Below are 14,000 nucleotides of genomic sequence, written 5' to 3' on the forward strand. Positions count from 1 at the left end.
AAACCGCATTATACCACCTCCATAACATTGCTTGCCTTCTTTTTTCCACTCCGATTTTGAGTTGCTGTAATAAACTTTCAGCAAAAAGGACTAGCCTGCTGAATCATTTTTTAACTTAGATTTTCGGGGTGTCTTTGAATTCAGTCCTCTGTAGGTTGATCATTTTATTTTCCATTAAACAATGTGGCATCTTTTTGTTCCTAACACATTACCCAGTCCATATCAGTATAGATATCTAGCATTACTTTTTTTCCCATTGAGATCTGATGTGTTTCCAAAGTGTTCCTTTAATTTTTTTGAGCAGTATATATGGTAGTCACGTAAACATTTACACTTTTGCCTATTTGACAGCTGTGTCCTAAGTAATTTGCAGTTTTATTCATTTATGCAGTAGGACGTTTCCGTAAAACTATGCAGGTTAACATATCCAAGCTACTGACATTCGAGGCAGTGCTACTGAGTGTTGCTACACCGCGTGGTTTTGTTGACCCGGATTATGTCATGTATGAAGAAAATTAAGCATGACATTTTTGACGATAGGCGGCGCTAGACCACATTGTGTGTGTGTGGGAGGGATTCGCCCTCCCTTAAAAATGTTGTATTCTTTCCCAAATTCATTGAAACCCCTCGGATTTCTGATACGTATCTCCTGTGCCAGAACTGACTGTTAATTAATCACTGAACACTCACCCCCTTCATTTTGCGACTGCTTGGTACGAACCGAGCCGGAGATACCAGCGTGAAGCGAATTACACAGACGGAACATAACTAATAGCTACATGGACGTATCGCATGTCACTAGCTGTAAGTAATGTAATACCTTCATGTGATATTTTTGTATAAATCTTGTTGTATCAGCCTAGAAAATGTTGTATATTTAGAATTTAAAAAGTCGTGCTATCTGTCTTTCCGGATATTTACATTAACATTCTGTATTCTCATTGGGGGCAGAGTTTAAGCATCAAATCACATCATCGCCCGTTTGACGATGGGGTTTCTTTGTAAGGTTACACTTTTAAAACTCGTAATAAAATTATACTTTTATTCATAACCATATTTCAACCATATCATTCGGGACTTAAAGTGACCCTGACGCTTTTATATACTGTGGCGTCGGGCGGACCGAAGCATCGCGGGAGCAGAGAGACACAGACACTCGCTGGTTGAGGAAACACGTTCCTTATTGGCGGTCCTGCAAAGGCACTCAACGAGCGCCGAGCCAATCACACACGGGGAACACAAGGTTGTCAGACGCTGAACTTTAAGATAGATACACGGTGGCAAACGAAAAAGTCTGTAGCAAGTAAAAATGCAAAATTAATTTGGGAAAATAGATCGTGTTGGACATTTAAATGAATACCGATTACACCGGTGGGTGTTGCTAGTTTGAAACCATGTTAGCATTCTGTAACCATCCTTATAAATGCCTGACATAGTTAACTAAATAAGAAAATAAGTGTTTTAAATTACGATCTGACAGCTGTGCTTAAACGTTTCCAAAAAAGAGCTTAATAAATATAAGAGTTTTATTTTTCTTCGTAGTTCTCAAAGTGGTGCTTACAGAAAATTTCGATTCGGGTGGCCGCGTCACTCAGTGTCTCTTCTATATCTCGGCTTAAAAAATCAAATACTAATTTATCTTTATTATTTGACTATTATTTTGATGCGGGGTGGCAACGTATTTACATTTAAAGCCGCCCCCGGAACGCAAATAAACTTACCTTATAAATGCAGTCGGCAAATACATTAGTTGTCAGGTGACATTTTACCTTGACTGCTGCTATCCAACCAGAGTTAAACTTTGACGTAAGCTACTGTAAGTAATGAAAAATAACAGTTCTGTGGTAAATATGTATAGCATACTGGATGCTTCCATCATGTCATTCTGTGGGTGAATCCAGATTGTTGTCTTGTTTAAACTTTAATATTTTTTTACCTGTATCTAAATTTACTTAATAATGACATGTGATGCAGATCAGTTGTGAAGCTAATCGTATTTTTGTGAAACATGCCAAATAGGATATACTGTCTTTTCATGAATTTCAACCTTTGAATGTGTTCAGGACTCTAATGATTCAGTGATATGTCAGAGCAGCCTTCATTCAATTACAGGTTAATTCACCATATCACAATTCCAGTGAGTTAGAAGTTTACATACACTTCAGTATTTGATAATGTTGCCTTTAAATCATTTAACTTGGGTCAAACACATAGATTACAGCTATATGTGGTAGCATACTGTACCACAAGCTTCTTACAATAAGTTGCTGGAATTTGGAGGAAAAAGTATGTAGCTCACAAGCCAAAGAACACCATCCCAACCGTGAAGCACGGAGGTGACAGAGTTATGCTGTGGGGTACTTTGCTGCAAGTGGAACTGGAAGGAAAATTATTCGGTATACTGAAGCAACGAGACATCAGTTGGGAAGGTACAGTAAGGGTCGGTTCCAAAGGGACAATGACCCCAAGCATACTTCAGAAGTTGTAGCAAATAGCTTAAGGACAACAAAGTCTAAGTACTAGAGTGGCCATTACAAAGCCCCAACCTCAATTCCATACATATCATTCTAAATGCAGTGAAAACAGGGAGTTGGGTGATGGAAAACTGGTACATTTTGGTGAAAACTGTGAGCCATCAAAAAAGACTCATTCACAGCAGGTCATTTCTGATACTGAAGTAAACTTTTTCGTTTGGTTTAAGGGCATCACAGTCTGTGAGATTTACATCTCATGGCCGTGCAATAGCAGCAAAGACGAAAAACCATGAGTCTCAGGGGTTCAACGTGAGACTTGACACTTACGCAGTCCAATAGAATGTTTGTAGGCAGAACTGAAAAAGTGTTTCAGTTGAACCTGATTCAAGTTACAGCAGTTCTGTCAGGAGCAGTGGGACAAAACTTAGTTTAAGAAGCCTGTGGAAAGCTATAAGAAAAGTATGACCCAAGTTAAGCAATTTAAAGGCAATGCTACCAAATACTGAAAAAGCGTATCTATATTTCTGACGCACTGGAATTATAGTGAATTAATAATTAAATAATTTGTCTGTAAACAATTGGTGGAAAAATTACTTGCGTAATGCAGAGTAGGTGCCCTAACTGACTTTTTTTGCTAAGATTTTAGTTTGCTGACTTTTAGTTTGCTAAGATTAAATCTGTGAAGTCATTAAAAAAATAAGTTGACTTCAGCCTAAGTATATGTAAACTTCCAACTTCAATTTGATCTCCTTGTACCATTGAAATCCATGCTACGAAGTCTTAAATTTAACGAGGCCATCCATTTGAATACTAGCAAAGAGTTAACTGTCCAATTCACCTCCTTCATGTAATGATTGACAGATCATTTGGAGGTTAATTCAGGCTGTTTGCTGAGTCACTGAGCTGTACTGTAGTGTGGGAATTCCAACATGACCTTCAGGCTGTTTGAGGAGAAGCATCATGCCTCCATCTACCAGCGCTACCGCTTTGTCCCTCCAAACACAATCAAAGACTTAATTCTTCAATATCTGGATGAAAAAGTAAGTTGTCCTCCAATAATTCCATAGAAGCAGCTGTGTTGTTTTAAGATGTAATGTTGAAGCTTTGACTTTGTACCCCATTTTACAGTATGAGTAGAAGATTTATGTCATGCATTGAATAAAGTCTTATTGTAGCAACATGTAGTAGTGTGGTCACCTAAACAGATTTGTAGGATGATGTAGACTGTTTAAAAAAGTACCTCTAGCTGTAGTTAATAATTAACTTAAGTGACACAATAGTTCAAAGTTCTATCACATATAATAATGGCCATGTTTCTAAGTATATAGAACATGAAATAACAATGAAGTTTCACAGTCTGCTGTCTTTAGCTCCTGGCTTTCATGGAAATACCCTCTATTGCTGTATGGTAATCACATAAATTTAGTTTAATAAGGATCTAAAGCAAAAATTCGCACATCAGTTAATCAGATGAACAATAACAGACAAGGACTGAAGAAAATGACACAATGTGAGGAAGGATTTATTCTTAGAGAAAACTAAACCACAATTACGAATGTGAGTCAAGTCTAGTTGAGTACCAGTTTGCAGCTATAAAATTGGTCTTGCACTTAGGATTTTAATATGTGACTTGCCAAAGCAATATAAGATAACTGAGTTCCAAACAAGTAAGTGTATGCCCGAATGGCAGGTGCATTGGTCACAAGATCTGCAGTAATGTTTCTAGGTGGAACAGTCCCAAAAATCACAACATTAAATTCAAGCACAAAGTGCATCAGTAATGACGAACAATTGATTGAAAGCTAAAGCTCACTAACAGGCATAGATGGATGTAAGGTAGCTGTTCAACACATATAGGGCCGGTTTCCCGAACTAGGATTAAGACTAGTCTTGGACTAAATTGCCGTTTCAATGGAGATTCACCATTGTAACTCAAAGCTAGTCTAGGCTTAGACTTAATCCTTGACTGGGAAACTGGCCAATAGACTTAAAAAATCATCATGGAATTGAATCAGCACCTCTGTGAGCTTCACGAAGCTGTAATTTATGGCAGAGCTGCCTTTTGCAAACCACGTGTATCCAAGGCCAAATGCATAAGGACATTTAACCTGCTGTGAGAAGCACCAAATCTGGACTCCTGAGCAACGAAAAAAGTGATATGTTCCATTGTTACTATACCCAGACAGATATACATTTTGAATATGCCAAAAGAAATCTTCAATCCACAGCATCTGTTTTGAACTGCTAAACACAGTTGGGGATCCATAATGGTCTGGGCAGCCATCTCATAGAAGATATTAGTTTGACTGTTCTGCATGGATGTATAATCACCAAGTGCGAGGTCGATTTACTGTACCAGGTGCAACGTACAGTATGGTGCAAACAATGTCCCCATATTTTAACATGATAATGCCCCATGCACACTGCTAAACAAATTCTAGAGTGGTTTTATGAAACCCATGATGACATCTTCCATAGCTTCCCCAGACACTAAATCTTAATGGAAGTCTGGTATCTCACTACACTCAGTTCAGGATTTAAGCTGTACTGAAGGTAACGGATGATCTGTCTTAGGTCCTTGATATTAATATATTGTTAGGCATATCACTTACTTTGTCTACCCCCTGGATGCCCATAAGAAAATACAGTATTAAGGCCTTCTTTCTGCTTCAACTCTCCGATGCCCCTCAACAAGAAAGGACAGCCCCATGTTTTGGCTGTGGACTTGGGCTGCGGCACAGGGCAGAATTCCCGGCGACTGGCTCCTCACTTCCAGGAGGTGGTGGGGATTGATGTCAGTGAGAGCCAGATAGAAGAGGCCAGAGCAGTGCCAGGTTTCCCAAATGTCGTTTACAGGTCAGTGTGGCCACTGTGTTTGTAGTTATGGATTACTTGGGCTATTACAGTCGGACCTAAATTGTCTCAATTTTCATTTACATACCATGTTACTATTGCCTCTCTCCATTGCTACAGACCAGTAGTTAAAGAGTGACATAGAAGGCACAATGTTGTAGGTACAAAAGATGTACATTATATCCATTATTTACCCTTTCTTTTAGTACAGTATATGTACTACAGTACATGAAGATGTACATTTTTTGTAGGGGATGATACAATGCAGAAGGGGTTAATTATTGAGGATTTAACACCCTTGATATGTACACTACCAGTGAAAAGTCTGAAGCATCTGCATGCTACTTAACATTTACTAAAAATACACTAAGTATTCTTTGCTAACAAATTAATGTATAGTATGTTTACAATCTTTATTAGCAAGAAAATGTCATATCTTTGATTAATCAAAGTAACTTCCTCTAGCAGTTATACCAGCAGAGAAAATTTCTGCAAGGGACATTAAATGCTGCTCTGTTCCATGAGATGAAACAGTTAACTAGTGCATGTAGAGTTAAAGGACAGCCTAGAATTTGATTATGCCATCACCGCACAAAATACTCTTTTCATGTTATAAAGCAAATTTGTTTTATTTGACATATTTTCCAATGCTTAACAAAATCAAGAAATTTACAGTTTATGACAAAAATGTAAAAGTGGTAAAAACCTGTGGTGTGCAATTACTTTCGACTGGTAGTGTATCTAACAACCATTTAAATAAGCCATTTAAGGTTTTGTCACTAATTAAGTGGCACTAGTAGTTAATTAGACACATGTTGGAAATACTACATGTACCTCACACACATTTTGATTTGCAGGGTTGGAACTGCAGAGGATTTACCGTTTCCAGATAACTCAGTGGATCTGCTGACTGCAGCTTCAGCCGCCCACTGGTTTAACCAGGAGGGGTTTTTGAAGGAGGCCTGTCGGACACTGAAGCCCAACGGCTGTATAGCTCTATTTGGCTACACTGACCAAGACCTGGAGCTGCATTACGGTTCATGTGAGGACAGACTGACCCGCATTTATGAGCAAGTAAGAAGTATCATTTATACACTGAATCTGTGCAGCATCTCTGGGACAGATTTTTATTAAACCAGACAACTATAGCTGATACTATATATATATATGTGTGTGTGTGTGTGTGTGTGTGTGTGTGTGTGTGTGTGTAAGTCATGAATCACCAATCCAGGTCTTGCTGGCTTGGAGTTTTCACAGTCTTTTAAAGTAGGCTAAGTGTGTTAAATTTATGAGTACTTAGTTCAATTCACGGCTTATGTCAGTAGTTAAACCTCTGTCATTGAGCCGTGAAAGGTTAATGATCAGTTTATTGGATTTAACAGGCTATTTGAAAAGAAATTGGTGTCAATTACAGCCCATTGTAGATATTGGACAGTAACATGAATTCAATTTTAAGTTTATTAGGTACATCTCCTTGTTAAAGCAGACAATCTGTTCCTCCAAACAGTAAATAATGTGGCTACAACTCAATATATAAAGTATACTAGCAAGGTCTGCTGGTCCATTGCTGCTCAATGGTAAAGACAGATTATCTTGGCTTTTTTGAAAGTGGTGCAACTCTCAGTGCTATACATGCTGGTTACATAATTTTCCTCCTGGGAATTTTACACACTTTTGCATCTAGAGGTCATCAAAACTTACATTGTAGAGACTTTGATGAACTGCTGCAAAGAGAGCCTTTATTCGCTCATGAGTTTAACGCCACCCAATTGCCACCCTAAGGAACATTTAGTACAGATATTTATACAGTAATAATCACATCAGCATGTTTTCATAATTTCTGGGAGCAATTATCTCAAACCAATTAAAAGGGTATCATAACTAAAGGCCTGGTATTGCCATGGGCTTACCCAAATTGTCTTTGACAAAATCTTTTCAGTTTCTTGTAAATCTCCCTCCTCATCCTAGAGTTCCATACCAGAGCATGTGAGCGGAGTGGAGCGGTGAGAATTTCCGCTCCTCGCTCACGAGGCTGTTGGCTCCGCCCTAATTCGCACTAAGCCGCTCCGCTCAACACCGCTCCTCGCTCCACTAAAATTTCCTCCCGCTCCAGTCAAATATCTCCACGCTCGCTCCAATTTAAAAGAGGGACAAATAATCTGCATGCCTAACAAATGTCACCTTAAACCGAAGCCTCATACTGTACCTGTATCATAAATAAATATGAGCAACGGCTACACTCAGAACAGAAAATATTTATTTTTAAACAACATATAGGCAACAACGGACAGGTTTGGCAATGGCATTCCACACAAAAATAGGCTTAAAAATAAAGGAATCAGTAGGCTGAATAGCCTAAAGAATATACAGGCTAAGCATCCACGTTTTAAATTCCTCAATTTTTTTCTGTTTATGCTGCTGCTTGTCTATAAAATAAAATTTCACTGAAAGCGTTACGTGAAATTAAAAAATCCTATTAGACCTACTTTGAATGACAAAACTAATTTATTTGATTACCAATATTTACTTTATAGGCTTTTATACTTTTATTTACTTTATAGACTTGATATGCTACAACCATATAAAACTTGCTCGCGTTTTGCTTTGGCTTCCGCCTGTTCGTGTAGCACCCTCTCATGTTTCTGAGAAAAGTGATTCCAAAGTGAATCTTTACTCACTGAAACAGTTTCACCACATTGTTGTTCTTGCTGTACATTCTTGTCATCTATACGTTTGATAAGAATAGTACACTTGTATGATTTATCAGTTTCCTTTGTGAAATACTTTGCAAATTCCATCTCGGCCGATTTGTGTAACAGTCTTGATAATTGTACAGATGACTTCTGGGTAGATTTGGGCACGCCTCAGAGTCGTAGTGTGAGCGGTTTCGGAGCGAAATTGAGCGAGACGGAACGACCGCTCCAGGCTTAATTAAAAAACCACTCCGCGCTCTGACCAAATTCCGCCTGCTCCGCTCCTCGCTCACGCTCCACTCCACTCCGCTCACATGCTCTGTTCCATACATACTGTAGTCACAAGATTCTTTGTATATTGTGCACTTATCTGAAGTTCAGTTTTACTATGTAAACTATGGTTACTGGCTGTGGATGAAAACTGATTAAACACAATGTGTTACTTACTGACTTACTGATTGAAGAATGGCCAGACTTGTTAAAAGTAACAGCAAGGCCACAAGTGCGAATAATGATTACTCATTACAACACTTGTGTCCTAGAAGGCATCTCTGAATGCATAGTCTACCAAACCTTGAAACTGATGGACTACAGCAGCAGAAGACCACTTTGTGTTCTACATCGGTCAGCTAAGAACATGATGATGTGGCTACATTGGGCCAAAATCACCAAAATCTTAATGGCCAAAGAGTGGGAAAAAGCAGTTGCGGAAAGTTACACTTTGCTGATCAGACCTGTACGGCAGTTAAGAGGTTTACGACTCTAGTTACCCTTCTCAAAATGTTCACAAAACCTTTTCCATCAATGCCCTTATTTATGACATCGATTAAACCACTTGCTGTATAAAGGAATTTTAAAATGTTACTTAAATTGTTTGTTATATTAGACACATTATTATAACCTATGGTAAGACATTTTCAGAGCCATCTTTTACAGAAATACTGATAATTCCAAATGGTCTAAAAACATTTTCTCACAGCTACATGTTATATATGGGTGGCTAATGCAGGAAGTGTTTTTGTTGACATTATGTATTAATTTTTACTTTCTAGACAGTTAAGTCCCTGTCGCCCTATGTCAGCAAGCGAGTGGCTGTTGCTAACAGCAAGCTTCAGGACCTGTTTGATGCCATCCCTTTCCCAGACAAAAACAGGTAACATTGGGATGCCTGTGAATCTCCCATCTGATCAGTAACCTGAGTCATCTGCTCAAACCTGAAATCTTTACATATGAACACTGGATATATATTTGGGGCTGATGCTGAGAAGTGTTATGGCCATGACTCATTTGAGCCTCTCTGTCCTGTAGAAATTTAATGGAAAAGTGAATAGTGCTTTAAATGTTCAGATACAATGAAATGTGAACTTTAGGATTAAGCTGCAAACTATAAATATTGATTAAGATATAATGCTGTTTGTTTGTTTTTGTCAGAATTGACTGTATCCCAGTGGAAGAAGACATCTCAGTGAGCAATATTGTGGGGTTCTTGGAGACCTTCTCGTACTACCAGGCTTATCAGAAAGCAGAGCCAGAGGCGGCCAGTGCCCTGCTCACGGACACACAGGCCAAGTACTGTCTACGTTTGTATCATATATACAGAACAAGGTCCTACTTTTTATGCTTGGCCATGTAACATGCAGAATTTATCCATAACTTGCTACCTTTATGTTTCAGGTTCCTGGAGGCAATGGGTGTCTCATCCCCTGAGACCAAGATGAAAATACGATTGATTTATTTCTGTGTATTGGCCTGTAAAACTCAGTAGTCTGTGTGTGGGTTTCAGGCAGATAATATACTTGGTGCTATTAACATAGCAGATATATTGAACTACCTGTAGAGATTTCTTACCTGTAGAGAGGAATTTATAGAATTTCATTTCATATTTATATTTTTTCACTCTATCAGTCAGGCATACAGATAAAGCTAAATGGTGATTTATATATTTGATTTAAAATTTATTTGTGATTTAATCAGCTTTCATAGTATTTCATAGATTTTATTATTATTATTTTTGTCAAGAAGTGAAATAGCATTAAAATCACAGAGAAAGGAACACTATCGTAAAATACCAAAACATCTAAAAAGACAAGCATTCCAGCCCGCGAGCTACCTAAGAACTAGGAATGTAACCATTGCAAACAATATTTTTCATAGTTTTGGAACCAGTCTGAAAGGAGTTTTTCCCCCTGAATTTTAATGTGAAGATTTCTTATCAAAGTACATTTATAGCCCAGTATATATAAACAGTGACACCAATCTTTTTAGCCCTACCTATCACAATTATTAACTGAAGTCCTCCTTACAGTTTCACCTTTTTCCATCTGTAGTGCTTCATGGCTAGCTCTTAAGTAAACCATCTTGCAGAACATCTGCTTCTGGGGAACTTCTGGTGGGGGCAGTACATAGCTGAGCGTGTCAGAGATCTTTGCCAATGTTTGGAAGGTCACGGGTGGGAACATCATTAGAGATTTACGAAAAGGGGGACTACACCTTTACTAAGGGTTCTGATTTTAATGAAAATGAATGAGAACACACTATTAAAACTAATTAGTGTACATTTATTTGGGGGGGGCTATATCCCTTTTAACACAACTGTAGCGATGAACCATGTCATGATAAACACACCTACTGTATAGCCTATAATTATTTTTCAGGCCGGTCATAATTTCCTTGTAAAAGTGCCTTAAATACTATGTGGAGTCTAACTTGCAGAGGCTGTTTCTGCCTTGCTCTGGTTCTACACACACTTGGATGATGTCACCTCAATGAGTTTAGCAGGTTAGATGTGTTTTCAGAAATATAAGTATAACAGAGCCGACAGACAATCCTGGTCTGATCAAGTACTCTCTCTCTCCAGTGCTGGTGTACTGTATTGGAAAACCAAAATGTTCCCAAACTGCCTATGACTGACTGTAACAAGCATTAAGCCGCAAGTCAACAGTTCTAGCCATACAGTAGATATAAGAAGTATACACATCCCTGTGAAAATGGCAGGTTTTTGTGATGTAAAAAAATGAGACCACATTAAATAATTTCAGAACTTTTCCTGCCTTTAATATGATTAGCAGTGCTAATCAGAACCCGCAAAATTTAGTTAAAAACAAACAAATCTGTTAGGGGAAAAAAATAAAAAGTAAAAAATGTACAATAAGCTAGTTGCAGAAGTGTGCACACCCTTAAATGCATATTTTGTTGAAGCACCTTTTGATTGAATTACAGTATTCGGTCTTTTTGCCATCAATTAAAGTGACTGATTAACCTCAAATACAGTTCAACTGTCCTAGTAGGATTTTCCTGACATTTAATCAGTTGCATTCTACTGCAAAAGCCATGGTTCACAGAGAGCTTACTAAGCATCAAAGGAATCTCATTGTTGAAAGGTATCAAATTAAAAGGTATTTAAAAAGAAAATTGGGGGTTCAGACCTTGTTGTTTCTACTGCTGACGTTTCACTCACCCCATTCAGTTCATGGTTGGGCACTTATATGATGGTACTTATCTGATGGTCACCACATAGGATTATTGGAAGGGGGCTGAGTCAAGCTTACCCAAACCCACAGCTCCACGCACTACAATATTTTCAACATACCTGTACCAAAATGCACCTCCTACAGAGCTAAAGTTGCATCCAATGCACAGCTATACCTGGACAATGAGAGGTATCCACCCAGCCTGGCGGATCAATCCCACAATGCATTGTAGACACCCAAGCTCAATTGGTATTTCTTCTGTGGAACTGCTTTGTCAATTTTATAAAAAGATGAAAAGGGCAATAATACCAAAAAAAAACACTCATCCACTTGATCAATGCAGGGTCACAGTGAGCCAGGAGCCAATCCCACTAGGAGTCTCTCAACTGAAGTGTATTTGCACATATCTCTGTTACTCACGTCACACATTTAACAGATTTTCTACAATATTTAAAAGATAAATTGACTAACTGAAGAAAGGGTATGTGGGAAATGAGGATTGGGTTGGTGTACCTACTACGCTAATAACACACTAGGGACTTGAATATTTTTGCCTAAGGGATTAATTAATGATTCTACTAACAACTGCGGAAGATTACCAGTGCTAATGAGAACATGATTAATGGTGAAATTAATAATATCTGGTAGCAAACTGTAATATTTAAGTAATGAGAACTTTGCCTGTGATCTCAGTTTCAGTGAGGTAACTGCCATTCCATGCAGTTTATGGAGGTATTTGTCATGTATTTATTCACCAAGAATAGGGTAAAATAAACACATGAAAATAGGCAAAATCTGAAATTCTGTATGAATCCACATTCCTCATAAGACCCACACTGGCAAAATATTTCATGCTTCATATGCCTAATGTTTTGAGTGAAAAATTACCAACAATTGCTTTCCTACATTATGTAATTATTCTTTCTATTTTGCTGGTGAGCGGTGATCTTTAACAAAGCCACACCAAACTCAAGCAGCACAGGTGTCATAGCATAATTAAAAGGCATTCTCTATACATTTATGTTAATTGTAATGTCTGTTTTAATTTTCATATATGTAACAGAAAATATTAATAAAGCATTGTCACTTATGAGAAAGTGGTGGTGTGTTGCTTAGTGGGTTAGGACACTGAGGGGGGCAGTTTGAACCCTGGACTGGGAGGCAGTAATGGGGGGAGTCAGGACCATTCCAAGGGCTCCAGCATTAGGGTTACTGTTGCCACCCACCTCTGGGACTAGGGTTTGAGTCTCTGCTGTGGCTCTGTGTGATTTGCATGTTCTCCCCATGTTGTGCTGGGGGTTCTTGTTGGGTATGCTTGTTTCCCCCCACAGTCGAAAAACACACTGAGGTTAACTGGAGTTGCTAAATTATACGTGAGTGTGCCTGTAGGTTCTGGGCCTTCTGCAACCCTAAATAGGATAAGTGGTTTCAAAAAAGGGATGGATGGAATTGGATTGGTGTGGTGTCAGCGTTCCATCACGCTGTTTAGTCTCCTTATTATCTGCCTGCGCTGTCTCCCACTGTGAAGAAGACCTGGAACAGTGTCCACCGTCCCATTGGCTGTGTCTCCCATTTGTCAACTGGAGTCCAGCCACTTTAGAAGGAGCCAACGTGCAGACACAGGAGATTTTGAAAAGAAAGTTGACTGCTGCGGTTATTGCATGATTGTTAAGGTATTCGGTTTTGTGGGGGGTTTTTTTGGCATTGGTCTTATCTCGATCTTCATCATTTGTAAATGGCAATAATTCGGGTAAAGGGATCGGTTAGATTGCATGCAACTACACGGCACACAGAAGGAAGTTTTTTTGTATAGACACACTAGGTTATGGGCGAGTGCCATTTCTATAGTTATGCATATTGGGGGCTCAGTACAATGTACTTCCATGGGGCCCAAATCACTAATGGCGCCCCTGATTCCAGGGTTGACACAGTGGTTTCACTGCTGATCCCCTGAGCAACACCAAATTGTACATAGCTTTGGATAAAATCCATCCATCCATCCATTGTCCAACCTGCTTATCCTACTGGGTCACAGAGGGTCCAGAGCCTATCCTGGAAGCAATGGGCACAAGGCAGGGAACAACCCTGGATGGGGGGCCAGCCTATTGCAGGGTGCACTCACACACTATTCACTCACATATGCACACCTATGGGCAATTTAGCAACGCCAATTAGCCTCAGCATGTCTTTGGACTGTGGGGGAAAACTGGAGCACCCAGAGAAAACCCCATGATGACACGGGGAGAACATGCAAACTCCACACACATGTGACCCAGGCGGAGACTCGAACCCAGGTCCCAGAGGTGCAAGGCAACAGTGCTAACCACTGCACCACCATGCCACCCCTGGATAAAATCACCTGCTTAAAAAAAAAAAAAAAATGTGTAAAGAAGTTTCCAATAGAATTCCAAGTGAAACTTTTGGCTGTTGCTGTATTTATTCACAGACAATTCCACCACTAGATGGAGGCCGAACACTTTAAATTAGCGGTTTCCAAACCTTCTGATGAC

General features: G+C 39.1%; 1 protein-coding gene across 2 annotated transcripts; it reads left to right on the forward strand.

Annotated features, from left to right (window-relative positions):
* Window positions 1–547: 547 nt before the first annotated feature.
* LOC111851601 (putative methyltransferase DDB_G0268948) lies at window positions 548–11,431 on the forward strand. 2 transcript variants are annotated; one of them, XM_023826653.2, is made up of 7 exons: window positions 548–804; window positions 3,336–3,514; window positions 5,170–5,330; window positions 6,185–6,401; window positions 9,073–9,173; window positions 9,452–9,589; window positions 9,695–11,431. In XM_023826653.2, the coding sequence occupies exons 2-7, from the start codon at window positions 3,404–3,406 to the stop codon at window positions 9,783–9,785; spliced, it is 819 nt and encodes a 272-aa protein (XP_023682421.1). In that variant the 5' UTR covers window positions 548–804; window positions 3,336–3,403; the 3' UTR covers window positions 9,786–11,431. The 2 variants fall into 2 exon arrangements, with proteins under 2 accessions (XP_023682421.1, XP_023682422.1); XM_023826654.2 differs by lacking the exon at window positions 548–804 and adding an exon at window positions 847–1,371.
* Window positions 11,432–14,000: the final 2,569 nt, after the last annotated feature.

This window comes from Paramormyrops kingsleyae, chromosome 1, assembly GCF_048594095.1.
Source record: "Paramormyrops kingsleyae isolate MSU_618 chromosome 1, PKINGS_0.4, whole genome shotgun sequence".
NCBI lineage: Eukaryota > Metazoa > Chordata > Actinopteri > Osteoglossiformes > Mormyridae > Paramormyrops > Paramormyrops kingsleyae.